Source organism: Phanerochaete carnosa (genome assembly GCF_000300595.1).
Source record: "Phanerochaete carnosa HHB-10118-sp unplaced genomic scaffold PHACAscaffold_2, whole genome shotgun sequence".
NCBI classification, from domain to species: Eukaryota; Fungi; Basidiomycota; class Agaricomycetes; order Polyporales; family Phanerochaetaceae; genus Phanerochaete; species Phanerochaete carnosa.
The window spans coordinates 3,272,121-3,291,153 of NW_006767629.1; the positions used below are offsets into that span (position 1 = coordinate 3,272,121).

Genomic DNA, 19,033 nt, shown 5'->3' on the forward strand with positions numbered 1-19,033 from the left:
ACGGGGCCCGCGGAAGCCAGGCAATCACGCTTTCTTAGATGCAAATTAATCTGCTGCCTTTGGTCAGTTGGTTGGTTAATGCACCTGAGGCCATCGCAAAGCTGTTCACGATTCACTTTCAGTGTTCGTGGTCAGATGTGACTGTCAGCCTGCACTGCGCTCGGGCGCCGGGGAGCTTACTAGAGATCTATTTCGTTTACGGCGCGAACGGTCTGTACTTATTTCTTTTCCATAAGTTTATTTCAGTTTACAGTAAACATAGCCCTCGAGAAGCCCTCGAAGATATGTCTTCGAGATTTCTCGGAAGAGAGAAGGATTGAAGCCGCTAGTGCGAGAGCATGCGGCGCATGTGATGTGCAAAGCACACTGACGTAAACGCAGTTCAGAACATCAGGCCCCTGGCACCCCTCACCGCGGTCGCTGCTCCCAGCGTCGACCGGCGTCGGTGGAGTCGGATTGAACCGCATAGTAAGTCTGCTCTACTCATCTGCACAGATTCTATCTGCCTGATTGCGGACAAGTCATAACCCTAAGCCTATGCGACTGCGGCTCCGCGCCGAGGTCTCCCATTAGTACATACTTAGATACCTTCCCATTCGTTCAGGCTTGTCCAGTTCTTGTTGGAACATCTCATGCCAACGAAGAGACCAAACGTTGCATTTTATTAGAGGAATCGAGCCACCTCCGCACTGTCCATCGAGCCTCTAGCTCCAGCTTCGGCCTCTGCGCCCAGTGCTAAGTACCACAGCGTCGATTTCCGCACAGTTATGAGTGCAAGTAAGTACAAGTGTTAAAATGATTAGTACGCCATGTCCGTTGGTAAGATATCGATGAACTATTTGTATTATATGTATACTTGGAAGAAATGTCCCGCCACTTCCATCTATCTTTCGTTCTCCCGTGACTCCGTCGTCCTGATGTGCTCGTGCGCCTCGAGCATTGCTTTACGTGCCCACCTCTATGTGAGGGTTTACAGCGGACCGCGGCGTAAGCTGAGCTTGCAAAGGTAAGGCCAAGGCCCGCGGCGGAGCGTGTGGTCATACACAGCCTCTTGCGGTCAATGCGGTGCCATACGCCGCAGCCTTTATGGCATGCGGCAATGAGCTCATGATGTCCGCCGGGCTGCTGTTCCGCCGGCGACCTCTACAAGCCTCTGAACAGCTTCTTCAACCCCTCCTTCACCTCGGCAGAGCTCCTCCTCCTCCGGGCGCGGGCATCGTCTTGTGGACTGAGTACCGAATGCAACTCGTCGTACATGAAATGTGCTTCGCGCGGAGAGGCGGGAACGGAGAGCATAGCGAAGCCGTTTGCAGAAGATGATGGCGGCGAGAACGGGCTGGGCGACATCAGTTACGGTGTTTCGCAAGCGTTATGTTCAACGGTTTGATGTATTGGTAAGTGTGTGAGGGTGAGTGCTCTCGCAGCAGACTGCGAGGCCAGGAGTGGAGAGACGGTGACGGAGCCCACGACGACTTATATACAACACTGCAGCGTGCAGATGATTGGCGATGAGTCGCCCGGTTATAATTAACGGGTTGCGATGCGATAGAAGGCCTGCGGTACGCGTGAGGTTGCCAGGCAACAAACAAAATGGAACGCTGAACAAAAATTAAAGGTGCATTTTTCGGGAGATGCTTGACGAGCAAGCGAAAGACAATGAGCAACGCCCGTGCCCTCTCGCGCTTTCTTTACGTGTCTGATGCGCGTTATTGTCGCGTATTTGGCCAATATCACCCAAATAGGGACAAACAACGACTAGCACAAATTTCGCGCTCACCATTCGCGTTCACGACGCATCGCTCTCATCTTTCTCGATACCCTTGTGAACGACTGTGAGGTGTCCTGATCATTTGGCGGTGAGTGAGCGTTACATCACTTCCTGTTTTCTCTGTGCGACGATGTCACAAAGTTAATTCCCAAACATCCGAACGTCCTGTACGTTATGAGTGAGCCTATACTCTACAACGGTATCTGAGCTACCATCTATCTCTTAGCTGTGAAGTCTCAATTGCATATACTAACTATGCCGTCTTTCCTAGATCAGTAGCACATTCTTGAAGCGATGCTCTCGCAATTGAATGCGTTACTTTTCGAGAAGAGCAGGGCTGGGGAGGCATTCCACATGGTAAGTGTCCAGGCCATACTTCTCTGCTCCGTGGTTTCTCCTTCCCGCCTTGATGTATATTTCTATTCACACTGTGTGAGGATGCACATGTAAGTGCAGCCGGATGAGCACATTTTCTACAACGGTATCTGAGCTTCTCAGTCTGTTCCGCCTGTCTTGCTTCACCTACCCCCAATTACTTACACATCCCCCCAAATAGGTTCCAGGAGGCCGTCAGGATGTGTACATGGCTGTGGATGTTACTGGGCATCGGTATGTCTTAGATTATCGTCGTGCCGGATATTCGCCACTTGTCTGCCTAGCCAAGCAATACATACACTTTTCGTCAATTGCTTTCCCGTGTATGACGAACTTCGCAAATTTCACTTCTTCCACGCAACGGACGACGCGGCCGAATTCAATGACGAGCGTCAATTACTGAACGTGCTGATGCATACATGCAATGTCGCTGTCTTCATCATCATATACGTCCGTCCATCGGCTTCGACATGCTCTACCCTTGTGCTCGCCTGTCCCTTCGCGGCTCTTCGCATCCACGCATATCGACTGGTGACCTCCTCCCAGCATGCTCGCAGTTCTTTCAACGTGCGCAACGAACATCAAACGCTTACATCATTACGGCTACGATTAAGCTCCTGATGTCAAACAGCTTCGCACTCCAAGACAGCCCCAATTAGTGGTAACCACCGACCCTGTGATCGTGGTCACAACACCCAGGGAACAGCCTGCCCTCCGTGCCGCCACAATTTGTGCCGATGAGCCCGCGGAGTGCCCGTGATGTCTTACATATAACTCGAGTATTAAAGCTCGTCCCGCTCTCAAATCGACGCTTTTTTGCAGCATGACGAGGGTACGAGTAATCATGATGTCCGTACTTGCGACTTGCTTGCAGCTCAACGTCTTTGTGGCGTGCGCTGCCGCGGCCGTCACATGGACCGCAACACCATTCAACCCCGCGTCCATTCCCCTCGCCGTGCGCTCACCGTACCTTTCGGCCTGGCTCAACCAAGGCAGCGGGACCGCACTCAACGCAGACTGGCCGCGTTTCTGGACAGGCTCGGTGAGTAGGGCTTCGTACTCGGTACCTGTAGCTGTACTGAGCTAGGCTTGGAGATATTGGGCTGGGCGGGGTTCATCAAGGTCGATGGCACAGCATACAATTTCCTTGGGACACCGTCAGTACCAAGTGTCAGCTTCCAGAAATCTGTGCAGAAAAGCATGACAGTGAGCACCATTAGTTGGATTGCATACACGTAACATTCATGCTTGAACGTAGTTTACGTCTACTCAAAGCACATTTGTCATGACCTCCGGACCAATCGATTTGACTGTGAACTTCCTGAGCCCCGTCGAGGTACGCTTCATCTTCATTTCCTTCTTCAAACGGCGATTTAACTACCCCGACCTGCAGCCAACTGACCTCGTCAAGCAATCCCTCCCCCTCTCCTACCTTACACTCACTGCGACATCGACGGACGGCAAGTCGCACAGTGTGCAGGTCTACACGGATATCAGCGCCGAGTGGGTGACGGGCGACGACAGCCTGACGGCGAACTGGAGCACGACGGTAGGAAGCACGCTCGTGCACCAGGTGCAGCTAGAAGACCAGACGCCGTTCGGCGAGGTCAGCGATCGCATCCAGCAGGGCTCGGCATACTACGCGACAACCGCCGTATGTCTCCTTCCTCTCTCCCTCATCAGACTGCTTTGACATGCGGGACACACACAGGCAAGCGGCACAACATACCAGACTGGCCAGGACATCGTTGTACGCGCACAATTCGTGAACAACGGCACGCTCGCGAACACGCAAGACAAGAACTTTCGCGCGGTCGACGACGACTGGCCCGTCTTCGCGTTCGCGCACGACCTCGGCACCGTCTCTGGTACCTCCTCCCCCATTACGATCGCTGTCGGCCACGTGCGCGACCCGGCGGTCGAGTACATCGTCGCGGGCGGGAATATACAGGACCGGAGCTTGTTCTTTTGGAGCCAGTTTTCAAGCGTCGGCGCTGCGGTGAGTGCTTCCCTTACTTTATAACGATGAGAACGGGAACTGATGGAATGAGGTGGGTTAGATCTCGTCATTCCTCGGTGACTTCAGCAGCGCGCTGAGCCGTGCAAATACGTTTGATGCGAAAGTGCAGACAGACGCCACGGCGATCTCATCAGACTATGCGGGGCTCGTCGCACTCTCGATGCGCCAGGCGTTTGGTGCAACAGAGATCACTGCGAGCAGGAACAGCGACGGGTCTATCAATACATCTGATATCCTTATGTTTATGAAAGGTAATTTATTCGCCAGTATGGCTTTCGGTGACCTTCGCTAAAAATTTCCTACCACCGCAGAGATCTCAAGCGATGGCGTAGGTGTCATTTCCGACTTGATTGAGATAGATTAACGTACTCATTTCCTGCCCTAGAATGTGAACACTGTGGATGTCATCTTCCCCAGCTGGGCTATATGGCTCTACACGAATCCGGCACTCGGGAAATATCTCCTCTTACCCCTCTTCGAGTACCAAGCGACAGGACAATACCCGAACAAGTGGGCTGTGCACGACATGGGCGCGTCATATCCGAAGGCCCTCGGACACAACGATGGTGCGCCCCCTGGTATCTCTGCCAATATGATCGGATTGCGCTGACGAAGACTGTCCCCAGGCAATGACGAGATGATGCCTCTTGAGGAGAGTGGCAATATGCTTATCATGACGTTGAGCTACATCCAGAAGTCGGGCGATCAATCGCTCATCACCTCCTACGTATGCCTCTCATCACCTTCTCCCGCCTGTTATTGGCGTTACTCATGTCCGACCTCGACAGTACAACCTGCTGGACCAGTGGACGCAGTTCCTGATCGCGGAGGCGCTCATCCCTGCAAACCAGATTAGCACAGACGACTTCGCTGGCGCGCTCCCGAACCAAACGAACCTGGCTATTAAGGGCATCGTCGGCATCAAGGCCATGTCTGAGATCGCGTCGCTCGCGGGCAACAGCAGTGTCGCGTCGAACTACAGCGTGCGTGCCGCGGTTTGTTGTGAGTGTGTGAGCTGATGGCTGACGATGCGCGGCGCAGTCGATCGCAGCGTCCTATGTAACACAGTGGCAGGACTTTGCGACGTCTAAGACGGGGCCGCACCTAACACTTAATGTGAGCTCCTTGTCGTCGTTCTTCCTCTCTGTAGGCACTGAACGGCGACTTTTTTTTCAGTATGGTAACGATTCCAGGTTGGTCAAGTTTCCGCTTCTGCTAGCCATGACAAGATTTTCATTGTGCACGTAGCTGGGGTCTATCATACAACCTCTATGGCGACAAGCTGCTCGGCCTCAACTTGTTCCCGGAGTCTGTATACCAAATGCGTAAGTGAGCGAAGCAACGCAAGGCTTCAGCTGAGTCTGACGCGAATTCTGTAGAGACCGCTTGGTACAGCTCACATAATAGTATGTCGTCCTTTTGATGACCAGTAACAGTCAATTGAGCCCCACGTACAGACAGTTTCGGCGTCCCGTTGGACACGCGGCATACCTACACCAAGTCTGGTGTGTAACCTCGCCCTTTCCTGCCCCTTTCACTCGACTAATTACAGCCATCGTAGACTGGTCTATCTTGAGCGCAGCAATCTCAACGACGACAGCCGTTCGCGATCTCTTCATTAGCGCCGTGCACAAGTACGCCGCGGACGGCGAGAGCTCGCAGCCGCTCGGGGACTGGTACGAGACGTTGGACGGCTCCGTCGAGGGCTTCCGCGCGCGTCCCGTCGTTGGCGGACACCTTGCGTTGGTGCGCATCTCCGTTGTTTGTTTGTCGCTGCACGCTGACTTTCGGTGTGCAAAGCTTGCGTTGCAGACGGCGGACGCGAAGCTCGAGTCGAGTGCAGCTGCGTCGCCTACCTCGCTGATATCGCCAGACCCGAGTGTGATAACCGTGAAGGCGAGCAATGGGGCATCAAGGCGTGCGTCACGGTGGTCCCTTTAGATCTTCAGAGGGCACGTCTAGAAGCAATGTAACGACTTGAAACGAATATTCGCTACTGATTTTCTGCCAAGCGCCTTCTTGCTAAGTCGACGAAGAACTTTAGCATGTGCTTGATCTTGCAGCTGAACACGGAATAGCGTGGCTTGGCATACTGTAGCCCGGATGAGGGGACAGGGTTGCGTTACTCGCAGAAACCCTAACCCTCCACGCATTAGCACGTCAAGCGCCAGCTGCAGATTACTTACATATTAGACGCTATGTAAGGAACGGGAACTTACACCCTTTATTTGCAGCCTTATGTCTGTGACATCAGTAAGTTACACCGGCCGCAATTTCTTCCGATCCAGCGTGCAAGATTGCGAGAAAGCTGTTTCCCGGATGTGCTGTACATCTGGTGATTCGTATGTCAGCACTATCTACAACGAACACTTCGCAATCCTATGGCAGTCACAGTGTCGGAATGACAGGCTAGTTTTTGTAGCGAACGAAATGGGGCGAATTCTGATTGAAAATTATTCGTTCGCAGATGGCCATTGCTTCATCCGGTGTCAGCCATACGCCGCGAACGACATCTCAAGTTATGCATATGCTGTTTCTCCGCCTCCCTTCATACCTGAAACATTCGCGCCCGCCTCGGCCGCGGCTCGGGCGCAGAGCCCCCGATTTTCTCGCACATCAAGGGTACGCACACAGGGTCGACTCCATGCGTTACTAACTCGAAGCGAAGAAGAGCGACGCATGTTCCGATGTACGCGTAGGGTCAATTACGACACCTACTCAAAGAAATCTCCGCAGGTATATAGCTTGCGTACATCGGCGAGATGTTCGCCTCTTCATCTCCTCTCTAAATTCCTGTTTGTCTGTGCTACGAGCCCTGCCGACCCCCGTCCGTTCCTTACAAGAAAAAGCAAAGATGGTACAGTGGGCGGAGGCAGCGGAAGTTCAGGAAGAAGCTGGTACATTCCTTTATTTTGTGATTCCCAGTACATGAACCGATATCGGCGGTACAGGCATCTTCATAGATCTGCTCTTCGCTCTTTTCGGTATCTATGTCTGGGAAATCTTCCAGACGTCCGACTTTGAGTGGTCCTTGATGTCTCGCGCTCGCAAATTTTTTTGGCCGTTAGTGAGTGATGTCCTGTTCTCCGCGCCGCTACGCTACTAACCGCGGGTCACAGAGTAAGCTGACAGCAACAGTATGATATGGTTGGGACTTACGATAATAAGTATTCTTCTTCCTATGCAGATACTGCATGCTGCTCGCTTTGGTTGGATCGTGAGTTTGACTTGTTATCTAATCTGTCTGTGTCACTTATGATCCCGTAGGATCGTAGCCGTGCAAGTAACAGCGCCCGTGCGTAGTAAACTTCAACAGGTCACTGTTACTGTACCAGCTCTTAAACTTGCCCCAGATCAACTGTAACGCGCTATACGCCTTCAACTTTGTATGTTTTTCCCTCCACATTCGCATATTCTGATTTCCCTGCAGTGGGCAATCAACATGGCAATCCTCTGCGCCTCCACATTGCTTATGATCCGCACGTCAGCACCATTCCTTTCTCCGCATAGCTCGCGCTCATAGCTGCCAGTGTTGCACTCTGGAATAAGAACCGTCTCGTCATTTTGCTGCTTGCTACGCTTGGATGCGTACACTGGGCGATCCTGTGGCGGGGCATGTTCATCCTCGAAGCGACTTACTCGCCCGAGGCCAAAGGCTGTACCATCACCTCGACGGATCATGTCTTCCTCAACATCAGCTTTTTAATGAGTATGCTCCGTCTTGCTAGACATCTCCCTAAAACGCTGATGTCGATTGTTTGTCAGCTATGGGTGTCAACTTTGTGATACTGCTGCTGACAGCGGCGGCTCTTGCTCGCCAGCGGCTGCGCTCGCACCTGTGGAAGTTACTCTTCCAGGATGGTCTCGTGAATTTCTGCGTGACGTTCGTCTGCAATGCCACACCTGCCGTACGTACACCGTTAGGTCTTTCAGAAGGCAGACGATTGACATAGGGCTCGACTGTAGATTCTCAACATCTTCAATTTGAATAGTGCGTGCCCGTAGCCGTTGCATGAAATTTACAGCTGATACTAGCCGTATCTCTAGCTGTAATGAACATGTAAGCGTTGACCACTAGGTATCCGCCCCGGAATCATCGCGTCTGATCTCAGACATGCAGCATTGCAATCGTCCCGGCTGCGACAATTTCGTACGACCACTTTCTTCCGTCCTCGACTGTAGCTTACTCACCAACGTGGCTGTGCACAGCTCCGTCGCTGCATGCCGTCTTTTCATGCGCCTGCGAAACTATAGCAACGCCCCGGATGACTCGTACATCCACCCTACAACGGTGCTCGCCGGAGGTAACAACGTACACTACACTGGCGGGAGGCGTAGCCGCGCTATGGGCATCCGTCCGACGCCCGAGGTGCGCGTCACGACAACCAGAATCACTGCCGAGGACTTTTCGTGCGTTTCCTCCCTGCGTACAGACCACCTTCCGCTGACCACGTACCCAGCGCCCTGCCACAGAAAGCGATGCGCTCGTCTAGTAGATTGAGCGCTGATCTCGAGTCCGAGCTTGGCTTCGAAAATTGAGGACGCATGGCCTTGGTGTATGGGCACAAGCCGGCAGCTGACGCTAATGGAGGGCAGGCGGACGTAATTTAAACCCTTATATCTTATCTGTCATGCTTTCTTGCGCGCGATCCGCGCCGCGGTGCTGCTGATGAACAAGGCAGACTCCAGTTTTATATACGAACGCATCCGAGAGGGGATGCCTTTCGCTCCTTCCACATGGACGTGAGTAGATGGTGAAGGAATCAAAGGTACATTACAATCGTGAAAGACCCGAAATGAGACAAAATAAAGGGACATGATACAAAAATCTCCTTCCAGCGAGCCGATCATCTCCTGCGGTGCAAGACGACCCGATCTCCGTTTCGCGGCAGGCAGACCCTGACGATTCGTCTTGCCTGAATTGGCACATACAGAGAGACCCCTGGATTTGCGCCACTCTTCTCTGCGTGAGCATCGAGGGTCGTGTGCCAATATGGGTTTTGAGTCTGTGCTCTCAGGCTCTCAGGTGATGTGGCGCCGTCGACTTCCATGCCATCGCCTGCAGATGCAGTGTGAGTATAATATGAAATAGAAGGATTCAGCCATGAGATGAGCGTAAAGAAGAAAAAAAAAAGGGGGGGGGGGGTTGAAGCAAACCTTGCCACTGCGTGGCGGACTCTGCCTGGGATTCATCCGCAGCAGGGAAGGGATGGATGGGCAGGTTACTCGAAAGAGCTTGAAAGTTCGACACAAGATCTCCACTTTCTGTGATCGCTTAAAGACGTGTGTCTAGAGATCGTATACTAAATAGTGAATAATATTTTCTGAAATATACACTGTAAGATAAACTCACCGAACTCGTCAACTTAGGTTGAAAGCTGACCATTATCCTCTTCGGGAAACGATATAAATCGTACGCTCTCGATAAATCGGCCTGAGTCACTCTCACATGGCGACCTGCGAGGTTACCAATGACGGCAGCCAGTGGGAGAGCGAATTTCTAGCACTGGCACTCGCTAGCGGTTGGGGCGACGGGCGGGCGTCGCCGCCGTCGGTAAATTCCGCCGGGGGTTCGGTTTCACCCTTCATGCACATAGGTTATAGCGCGTTGAGTAGCAAGACAAATGCTCAATAATGCATACAGCGAGTTCGATTGCCTGGGCAGCCGAGGAGAGAGTATGTTCCGAGCCGCTTTTGATTCCAGATAACAGGGCTGAGGACTCATTGTTTCGCAGAAATCGATTATGTATTCTCTGAGATGCATGTCGTTGTTTATCACGTCCCAAGTTCTTGGGCGAGCATGCGACGCAAGCTGACAGCTCTGCAAACACGCACAAGCATTGTAACACTCGCGAGCGGCCTATTGAGCCATGTTGCCAAATCTATGTATCCGCGGATGGTTCCGTCGCTCTGGATAGATGCCCAGGCTGAGATCCTTGATGACTTTAGACTCTGAGCTCACCCATTGTCCTATCCCCTAATGGTGAGCTCCGTTCACCAGACATGAAAGCTGTCTATCTTACTCATACTCAGGGGTGACCACAGGACTTCGAAGGCTTTTTCGCAGCACAAGGTCTCCTAGGGCCAATACGGCATGGCGGAACATTGACTTTCATATGAGTCCCGTTTCAGCGTATTTCAAAGATGGTCGACCTTCCAACCTCAAGTAAGCCACTTTATACCTGTGCGTCCCTGAAGCTACTACCGCTGCACCCATGCTAAAGTAGGCGTATTCGACAGGCCGCATAGACGACCAGCGTTCTTAGTGCCTGGGCGGAGAATGCAGCCTTCGCTCGGTAATGTCTCGGGCATGCGGTGGTCGACACGATAAGCCTTTCAAGCTTTGTAGTGGGATATCAGTCCCCTTCATCATTTGACAGCTTCTGTACGGGTACTGTGGGGTCACACGACTACCATGCGTATTCATCAATATCTCTCGTCCTCGGCAGCAGAAGGTATTTCGGGCACTGTGTATCCTCTATACGGACTCATCGAAGGGGATAACCCCGTTCTCTCAGGCTACGACGTGCAAAACGAAGCGAACGTGCGAAGGGCGTTGTCATCTGAACGCTAGATACCTCGTGTGCCTTGGGCTAGAGGCCTGGGTCGGTTTCTCGGATATGGCCTTGCGACGGAGCATGTGTATTGTTGAGGGGAAAGGACAAAACTATACAACAACGTAAGATTGTGACCTAATTTCTCCGGGGGGTGGTATGTGCCCTGATGATTGTTGGCTGGTACACGCGGGTGCACCTAAGGTTAGGGTTCGACGCGTCGCTAATGAGCGCGTCTCGACGCGACCGCGTCGCGCGAGGCAGCCATGACCGCGCATATACACCCTCGCAGACATGAAGTACGGTGCAGTAGAGTGTGTACAAATCTGGTGCGGTGCGCTTCCTGTTCATTGGCCGGGAAGCACCGACTGATAGCGGCCCCGTGCACAGGACATTGACGACGACTGGGGAGGTACTCGTCTGTTCCGAGTCACCACCGCCTCAGCGCCGAGTCCCACGACCGTTTCCTCTGCAGCTCTCCATTCACTCTCCACAAGTATCTCAACCCGACCAGGGGTCTACGGAGAGATGTGGTGCGACGAGCTTGCCAGGCGTGTCAGGACGCTGCGATGCGGGCGACGTCTCTCGCGGAAGACACAGCGGTCTCTGCCCTCTGCGGAGCCATCCCCCATACGTGGTAGCCTCTGGGCACGCGCAGGCCTAGCTATAGCCGGCTCCCATTCGACAGAGATGCCACCAAACATTCCCGGCAGAGCCTGGGCATCACAAAAGACAGACAGCTAGCCCCTCTAGGAACGGGCCTGTCTCAGACGATAAGGGCGTGCGACGCTTCGCGCAGCTGAGCACGTTCGACATGCGTTGCTCCACTGTCCTTTGTCGGCCGGCAGAACCAAGGTACGGGTATCCGCGTATAATGCCCTCAGTGTGCGTTGCCTAGCTGCGAGCACGCTGCGGTGCAAAGGGAAAGATCCGGGGGTCCTCATACACAGAAGCCGAGAGGACACTGACATCTGTGTTTCGGCAGGGCTCTGCGATCTGATATGATATAAACAAGAGTATACACTTAGCACGTATAAGAGGAGCAGTCCTCGCCGCAAGAAATACTCAGCAAGTTCCACTCGAACCTAGCTGCACTAGAACCTCGAATTCCAAGCCCAAGCAACCATGTTCGCTGTACGTGGCGCCCTGCGAGCCTTGGGGCCTCACACTGACCTACGTTTGTCTCACAGACTACTGCCGTCCCCGTCAACGCCCACTGCGGCCAGGCCCACTGCGTCGACTCGTACGTACTGACTCTCGTATCACCTATCCGCGATGTCTTCCACCGCAACGCGCAAGATACTAACGGTGCATTACAGGTGCGGTTGCGCTACTCCCGCCGAGTGCAAGTGCGAGAAGAAGTCTGAGTAAACTCGCACTTGCCAGCCAAGCGTTCGGCGTTGTTCACCCTCGCGCAGACATTACGTCTCGTACTTCTCGGATTGTATGATATTGTCTCGTATGCTGTGTCGATGAGGATGTAAGAGCTGTTGGAAGATGTGAAATGGCATGTATAAGTGGTTGATATATGCGAGCGACTGTACGCATCTCAGTCTGTGCGAGCCTGAGGTAAAGTACCTTCTGCAGCCAGCGGGCTGTCCGACCAGTAACCATACGTAGCGGATCTCCCGCACACACCCTTGAGGTGCCTATCGCGCGCAATAACAATGTCTCAAGCTCTCGAGCTCGACCCGATGGCTTCTATGCGCTCCGTCGCGGGACGCTGAACGGGTATAGGAGCACAGAATACAACCAGTTCGCTCATCCCGATACCATCTCATTTGGCAACGCTATTACGCGTTGTATAGTTACAGGTATTCGGAATTCAGCACAGGAAAGTGGGAACGAGCACACGTCTCCTATACACTTTCAATAACAAGTCATGAACCCTCTGATTCAACTCCGATTCATCGCAATCTGTAGTCCGGCACGAGACTTACCCAAGCCACCAATACCATTATGGCAGCCTGGTGCCGTTAGCACTGCGGGGTTGTCCTAGAGGCCAGCGTGATCGGCCACGGCACTCTGACTCGATCTTGTCAGCCGACGACTCGGCGGGGGCAGGAAAAGTGGGTGGTACCTCAATCCTTAGCATGCCCTGTGAGGCGCGGACGATCTCGAGTCTCTGATCATCGAGATGCGCAGCAAACGCGTTGAGAATCGAATAGTCGTACATAATCCGGGAGTCTGTACTCAGGCGGCTGCGCAACCACCTCGGATACGCTGTCTTGTTGACGTCTGGCTTGAGGAGGACGATATATGTGTTCTCCATTTTCTTGCCGTTATAGCATTGGACGTCAACTAGAGGCTAAGACATCGCAGGTGAGAGAGCTCTCTTGGGATGGCGGATGGGGCAAAATGATGGGTAGATACGTTCGTGCTCAGCGCCCGTCGTTCCATACCTTGCGTCGCGGTTCTGGCTTTGGGTAAGCATCGGAGTTTGAACACGTCGATCAAATTGAATGCCGCATTCTAACTTGTTTGAATGCGAGACTTACCTTCCCCCTCCTGCTGACCTCTTCAGAGCGATGGACCACTCTGACAGCGAGATTACCGGCGACGAGTACTACAGCGATGAGACGATTGCAGAGGACTTTTCACAGGCCCTCTCGTCCCCTGAACCTGAATCCGGTCCAGCCGCAACCACAGACTATATCCCCGTTTTACTTCTGAGGCTGTAGACGCGGCGAACGGAAGGAACGAGGGTTGATGAGGACCTTTTTACTGCCACTAGTGAGAATTACTTGCGCAGGACCAGTGCCTTCTCTTCTGCTAGTGCGGCGACGCCCGCAGCGTCTCGCAATTGTTCGCATGCCTCAACACCCTCGAGCTCGTGGACTTGGGCGGCGTCGCGCTGTACCCCACGCGCCCGTGCTCGGCGCGGATGCGAAGGGGCTCAAGCGCCGTCGCGGAGATGCGCGTGTCGTCCGGGCGGGGCGAGGGCCGCACCAGGGTGAGGCACAGGTGGGAGGGTTAAGCCGATGGCGGCGGCGGCGGATCGTGGGCCGTATACGAGCGCGAGATCTTTGAGGTGGAGGTTCAGGACTGCGTGCAGTACTGCAGAGAGCAGGTATGGGTCGGCGGCGTAGCGGCGTGAACTTCTCTTGCGCATCGACGGGTCTGCAGGCAATGCGTTCTGGACGTAATACGAGGAAGGTTATGAGCGCAGCGAGGTATGCGTTCCTTTGAATGAGGGGCAGGAAGGCCTTTGGAGTGGGGGACATATATCGAGCCGAAAACCTGTTGGTGTGTTGGATTTAACGGCGAGTCAGAAACGCTTAAATGCACAGCAGAAAAGTCTGTTCAGGATCTTCCCACCTGCTACACTCATCGGCGAGGGATTCATAGGGTCCAAGCTGCAGTTGATAGGCATGTCAAAGCGTTGTGAAATACCACCTGGTGGGACACTGCCACGAAGAGGCACGTACTGTGCTGCCCCCTGCGGTACCGGCCTGTGCATACGCGCTCTTGATATAATGGGCTTCCCGAGAAACCAGTGATAACAGCTATCAAGGCCTACAACAGGCACCAAGTTCATACGCACCAACTTGTGCCAGCCTGTTATTCGGAATTTATCAAAGAACAAGGGCAGATATTCGGTGCCAAAAGCGGAACAAACGTCCGCGAACCAACGCGCCAAGTCAGAGCGGAGCCGCCGGTTGCGTGTGTAATCAGCAAGAAGCTTGAGAACCAGTCTGAGTAGAGTCGTGATGGCATTGGGCTACATGACCAGCATCCGAATACACAGGCGACATAGCCAGCTAGAGCAGTATTAATATCCAAACCAAGTGATAGGCCGGTTGAGAGTGGCTACTGTATCTCTCCAGACCAGAGGATCATGTCATCGCGGAGGAGCTGCAATATCGTGAGCGAATCCTCCAGAGCCTGTCCCTCGGGCATCGTCGACGCGGCCTGGATCGCCTCGTCGAACGCGTGCTTGGCGAGGAAGCACGCGCGCTCGGGGCTGTCCGCGATGTCGTGGTAGTAGACCGCAAAGTTAAGCGCGAGCCCGAGGCGCGTCGGGTGTGTCGGCTCGAGCGTGCAGTTGGCGTGCTTGTACGCAAACTTGTACGCGTCGAGCGACGAGGACGCGTTCTTGTCGTCCGGCTGGTCCTTTGTGAACTCGGCCAGGTAGCGGTAGTAGTCGCCCCTCCTGCCGGTGATGTCAGACGGCTCCATTCAAAACTGACGGAAATCGGCTCACATTTTGCTGTAGAAAACCTTCTCTTCTCCAGGGTTTGAGGACGGGATGAGGAACTTTTCGAGGAGTTCGACTATCTCGAGGCAGACGCCGTCGAGCTCGCGCCGTATCCGCTCCTTCTGGAGGTGCATGAGGGCGACCTGCTGTGGCGTCGATCGTGGCGCCTCCCGCTTCTCGAGGGTGTCGATGACCCGCCATTGATTCCGTAGCTGACCCGTTATGTGCTTGAAAGCGATGGACAGCAAGTTTCGTTCGTCGATCGTCAGCTGGTCGTTCGGGCTGTTTATGAGGCTCTTGATGTGGGCGACGACATCTGTGGTCGAGTTAGCCGAGTACGAGAGTTACACGAGTTGGGGCTACTCACCTTTGTAACGATCCGCCTGATCAGCAACCCGAGCCAGGTAAAGCCGGTCAAGCCGCGACACAGTCACGTCCAACTACGGGCGTGTATGTCTATCAGTGCTGAGCGACGCGTTTTCGATCGGACACTCACAACAGGTGACATGAGACTAAGCAACGACTCGGAATTGGCTGCAAGGACGCAGAGATGAAGTCAGTTTATATTGCCATTCGCGTAATCCTGGGCGAAGGGTATACACGCACTATCGCAGAGCGGGCGTTCCGGAGGATGATGATGTGGGCAGAGGGAAGGCAGGGTGTAGGAGGGAAGGCGCGGAGGTCAAGGGTGTAAGGCCATGAGGCGCAGCCGTGTTGGCTGCCTTGCAAGGTGCGTGTCCACCGTCGAGGCCGCCGGCGGGGATATTAGTGTCGGCAGCGCGGAACACTCGTGTGAGGAGACCGTCTAATCCGCTTTCTGATATGATGTCACCACGCTAGGAATTTCAAGCCATAGCAGATAGACCACGACATGTCTCTGCAGGGTTCAACGAGTTGCGAAACATACGGATGGGTCTAGTTAGGTCGGAAGAGGACAAGAGACGGTCGCCGTCGATGGGAGCCGTGCTGCCCGATCGTCCCGATCACCCGGAGATTAGGGTTAGGGTCAACTCAGCCCGATACACGCGAATACATTATTATGACTTTGCGCCTCTAACCAACAAAATCCCTGTGTCGCACTCTCAATATCGTAACGAGCCTGGTATTAAATGTCGTTAGCTACACCCAGATAGCCTGTTTTCCGCATCCCAAATCCTGTGCACTACGCTCTGTACGGCCGGATAATCAGCGGGAGCGACCCTTTGGCCTTACCATCAAGCCCGATGATGACGGGGCGCGTCGTGATGCCGCTCCGCTTCTTGATATCCTCAACCGGGACGGCGAGCTCGAACTCGAAAGCGCGTACAAGCGCGAAGAGCAGCGCCTTGGTCCTGGCGAAAGCACAAGCATGAGAGCGAGTTAAGGAGGGGTCACAGACGAGACGCACTCAACGAGAGAAAACCGGTAGCCGATGCACGCCCGCGGCCCGCCAATGAACGTGAGCAGATTGCCCCACACACCAGGCACACTTGCTGTCGTCTCGGGGATGCGTTCCCAACGCTCAGGCCTGCCCAGCTTTCAGCACACTGCTCAGTGAGCACGCGAAAAATGGGAACGCACTTGAATTCATGCGCATCCTCGCCCCAGATCTCCTTGCGCCGGTTCAGAGCCAGGATGGGAAGGAAGATGAGGTCGCCCTTCTTGATCTCGATGTGCTCGCGCACCCGGCCGTACCTGTCCGTGTACGGCGTGTCCACTGGGATGACGTCGTCCTCGAACGCCTGGCGCGACGTCGATGCTACCGGCGAGTGATGTCGCATCGTCTCGCGCACAACTGCGTCCAGGTACGGCAGCGCATTCAACTCGTCCATCGTCGGACTGTCCGTGGCCACCTGCAGCAACTCGTCGCGCAGCTTGCGCTGCACATCGGGCCGCTGGGTAAGCGAGAACAGCGCCCATGTCACCGCCGTGCTCGTCGTCTCGTGGCCAGCGACAATGAACGTCGGCACCTCTGCAAGAGACACAAATTAGTCTTCTGAGTGCACGGAATTGAGTGAGACACGCACGCGCAAGGACCTCGTCGTCGGTCAGTCGCTGGTCCTCGGGGATGTCCGTCGCCATGTTTGCGCGAATGAGAAGCGTGAGCAGGTCGCGCTCTCTAATATCCTTGCGTTCAACGCCCCGGCCCTTCTCGAGGGTCTCTGCCATGATTGCCGCCTTCTTCTCCCGGATGAGCTGCATACCAATCCGGCGCATGGTCGCCTGCGACTGTTCTGCCCTGTGGTCGTTCTCTGTTTTCTACGGCATCACTCCCCGTCAGCAACCTGTTCCCACGCCGAAACCGCACACGGAGACGCACGATAAGCCGTAGTAGAGGGATAGTCCACTGCAGAAATGCGAAGAAACGCTGATTTCGCTCGGGTTCCGTGAAGATCGTTGAGAACGCCTCGCTCAGCTCGTTAGTCTCCCCTGTCGGGTTGAGCGCGTCGAAGTCGTACCCAAAGCCCGCGCGGCCGATTATGTCCAGCGTCGCGTGGCCGAGCCACGAGAGCGCATTGACCTGCGCAGACGCGCCGCCGTTCTTGGATATCTCCCCAAGCCAGCAATCTCGCAGCTGGTTCGACTTGTCTGTGAAGATCTCAGTCAGATCGCGGACCTGTGCGGGACCAAAGGCGGGGTTCATCACGCGGCGCTGGGCGACAGTCAGCTAGGGCGAATGAAATTAAGATAGCGTAACACACCTGGTGTTTATGCTGCTCGCCTGTAGAGTGACACCAATGAGGATGCATAGGGGACGGCGCGAGGGGGACACGCACCTTCGGTCACGAGTACGCCGGGACCGACGACGCGCGACAGCCCATACCTGGCGGGCAACGGACGCTGGTAGATGGTATGGTGCGTCATAATGTGGTTCAGCGCACGGGTGTCCATTGTCCAGAGGCGCCTCACCTGATCACAGGATCGTCAGGAAACTGGAACACTGGATAGACGACGTAGATACGTACGCTGAAGACACCATAGTAGGCGATCGTATGCCCATACTGCTGGACCCATCGGTCCTGGCACACTGCGTCGTCTTCCTTCTGTATCGTCAACATATTTCCCCAAAGCAAGCTCTCGTTTGGTGGGCCAAGGAGGTGTCGGAGGGGCGATGTGCTTGTACTCCATATGAACGATAAGAGTTTGTAGAGGCCAAGCGCGGCGAGGGCGCCAATGGCGTACACGATGAGCAGGTAGTCCATGGCGATCGTTGGTTGTTGAGTAGTTGTGGGGGCCCATATCGACGAAGATAGGACTTATATAGTATAGAACGCACACTGCGGATATGATGGTGTTCCTTGGCACAGCACACGCAGCCAGCGCTCGGGCCGACGTCGCGTGGATGCAATGTGGATGCCGTATAGGCATGCCTTCGCAGATGCGCATTGATTTGTCGTCTCCGAATCGCTGGCATAAGATACCCCGAGTCATCGCAGCCGATAGTGCACAAATCGGCGCGCGCTCCTCAGCTTCCTTGACAATCCGTCGCATCAGTGAACTCCTACCCACAAGCGTATGGCGCCTTTGCTCGTAGTGCGCGTTTGGTCTTGCGTGCTAGTTTGTCTGGCCTGGCGAGCCAACGTCGCGAATCGTAGCGGGGCCGTGGTGAGAAGCTCAGCTCTTTGTTGTTCTGTGTAACGAGCACCACGTGTTGTATGTTCTCCACATATGACACTAGAAGGAAGGTTCGTTTCCGCCGGACCCTCTAGCACTCTCTTTGAATCAGCGTCATTCGAGGACGCATCATGGGGTATAGTCACGGACTGTGTGCATTCTGGTTACTATAAAACCACAGTGTCGAGATGCCTGTGACCAGCCAGTCTCACAAGAACGGTTTTCTCGGATGCAACTGACGAGATAGCGATTCGTTCTCGACTTCGAGCGCACAAAGGCTCGGCGGCCTCTCGGTCCTTCTGCTCCCGTTCGGCCTAGTATCCAAGATCTGATGAGTTGGGAGATTAGCCTTTCAGACCTATCAAGAACCTAACAAGAAATGCCAATCACCGAGGTTGCGGCACCATAATTAGCTTAAGGTACGAATCGATGTCATTATTTATGCTGGCAGGTGCATAGATTGACGGCTAGCATGAACTGCCCCCCTTGCTGCGTGGGGTGCCATGATTTTATGCTTCTACTTT

The 19,033-nt window shown here is 54.3% G+C and overlaps 6 protein-coding genes across 6 annotated transcripts; 2 read left to right on the forward strand and 4 right to left on the reverse strand.

Moving 5' to 3' along the window:
• Nucleotides 1–639: 639 nt before the first annotated feature.
• On the reverse strand, nucleotides 640–1,661 carry PHACADRAFT_250522 (uncharacterized protein). The gene has a single exon (XM_007392285.1). The coding sequence runs from the start codon at nucleotides 1,345–1,347 to the stop codon at nucleotides 1,144–1,146; it is 204 nt and encodes a 67-aa protein (XP_007392347.1). The 5' UTR covers nucleotides 1,348–1,661; the 3' UTR covers nucleotides 640–1,143.
• A 1,312-nt stretch (nucleotides 1,662–2,973) lies between these two features.
• On the forward strand, nucleotides 2,974–6,169 carry PHACADRAFT_250524 (uncharacterized protein). The gene is made up of 17 exons (XM_007392286.1): nucleotides 2,974–3,185; nucleotides 3,239–3,349; nucleotides 3,402–3,479; nucleotides 3,537–3,797; nucleotides 3,855–4,142; nucleotides 4,204–4,414; nucleotides 4,475–4,491; nucleotides 4,549–4,729; nucleotides 4,790–4,890; nucleotides 4,952–5,146; nucleotides 5,205–5,279; nucleotides 5,340–5,356; nucleotides 5,412–5,488; nucleotides 5,543–5,569; nucleotides 5,621–5,668; nucleotides 5,725–5,909; nucleotides 5,964–6,169. Exons 1-17 carry the CDS (start codon nucleotides 2,991–2,993, stop codon nucleotides 6,102–6,104), a joined length of 2,208 nt encoding a protein of 735 aa, XP_007392348.1. The 5' UTR covers nucleotides 2,974–2,990; the 3' UTR covers nucleotides 6,105–6,169.
• A 1,188-nt stretch (nucleotides 6,170–7,357) lies between these two features.
• On the forward strand, nucleotides 7,358–8,890 carry PHACADRAFT_206017 (uncharacterized protein; the record flags this gene model as incomplete). The annotated part of the gene is made up of 11 exons (XM_007392287.1): nucleotides 7,358–7,380; nucleotides 7,431–7,458; nucleotides 7,517–7,549; nucleotides 7,594–7,646; nucleotides 7,694–7,872; nucleotides 7,929–8,071; nucleotides 8,130–8,154; nucleotides 8,229–8,241; nucleotides 8,284–8,313; nucleotides 8,373–8,573; nucleotides 8,624–8,890. 11 exons carry the CDS (start codon nucleotides 7,358–7,360, stop codon nucleotides 8,700–8,702), a joined length of 807 nt encoding a protein of 268 aa, XP_007392349.1. The 3' UTR covers nucleotides 8,703–8,890.
• A 3,816-nt stretch (nucleotides 8,891–12,706) lies between these two features.
• On the reverse strand, nucleotides 12,707–13,505 carry PHACADRAFT_250528 (uncharacterized protein). The gene is made up of 4 exons (XM_007392288.1): nucleotides 13,466–13,505; nucleotides 13,216–13,392; nucleotides 12,798–13,137; nucleotides 12,707–12,742 (listed from the first exon to the last, which is right to left on the reverse strand). Exons 3-4 carry the CDS (start codon nucleotides 12,987–12,989, stop codon nucleotides 12,713–12,715), a joined length of 222 nt encoding a protein of 73 aa, XP_007392350.1. The 5' UTR covers nucleotides 12,990–13,137; nucleotides 13,216–13,392; nucleotides 13,466–13,505; the 3' UTR covers nucleotides 12,707–12,712.
• A 900-nt stretch (nucleotides 13,506–14,405) lies between these two features.
• PHACADRAFT_181760 (uncharacterized protein) lies at nucleotides 14,406–15,423 on the reverse strand (the record flags this gene model as incomplete). Its single annotated transcript, XM_007392289.1, has 4 exons — nucleotides 14,406–14,870; nucleotides 14,922–15,231; nucleotides 15,283–15,355; nucleotides 15,412–15,423. 4 exons carry the CDS (start codon nucleotides 15,421–15,423, stop codon nucleotides 14,528–14,530), a joined length of 738 nt encoding a protein of 245 aa, XP_007392351.1. The 3' UTR covers nucleotides 14,406–14,527.
• A 494-nt stretch (nucleotides 15,424–15,917) lies between these two features.
• Nucleotides 15,918–18,119, reverse strand: PHACADRAFT_250529 (uncharacterized protein). The gene is made up of 8 exons (XM_007392290.1): nucleotides 17,861–18,119; nucleotides 17,672–17,804; nucleotides 17,597–17,616; nucleotides 17,215–17,547; nucleotides 16,922–17,153; nucleotides 16,476–16,866; nucleotides 16,303–16,422; nucleotides 15,918–16,246 (listed from the first exon to the last, which is right to left on the reverse strand). The coding sequence occupies exons 1-8, from the start codon at nucleotides 18,095–18,097 to the stop codon at nucleotides 16,078–16,080; spliced, it is 1,635 nt and encodes a 544-aa protein (XP_007392352.1). The 5' UTR covers nucleotides 18,098–18,119; the 3' UTR covers nucleotides 15,918–16,077.
• Nucleotides 18,120–19,033: the final 914 nt, after the last annotated feature.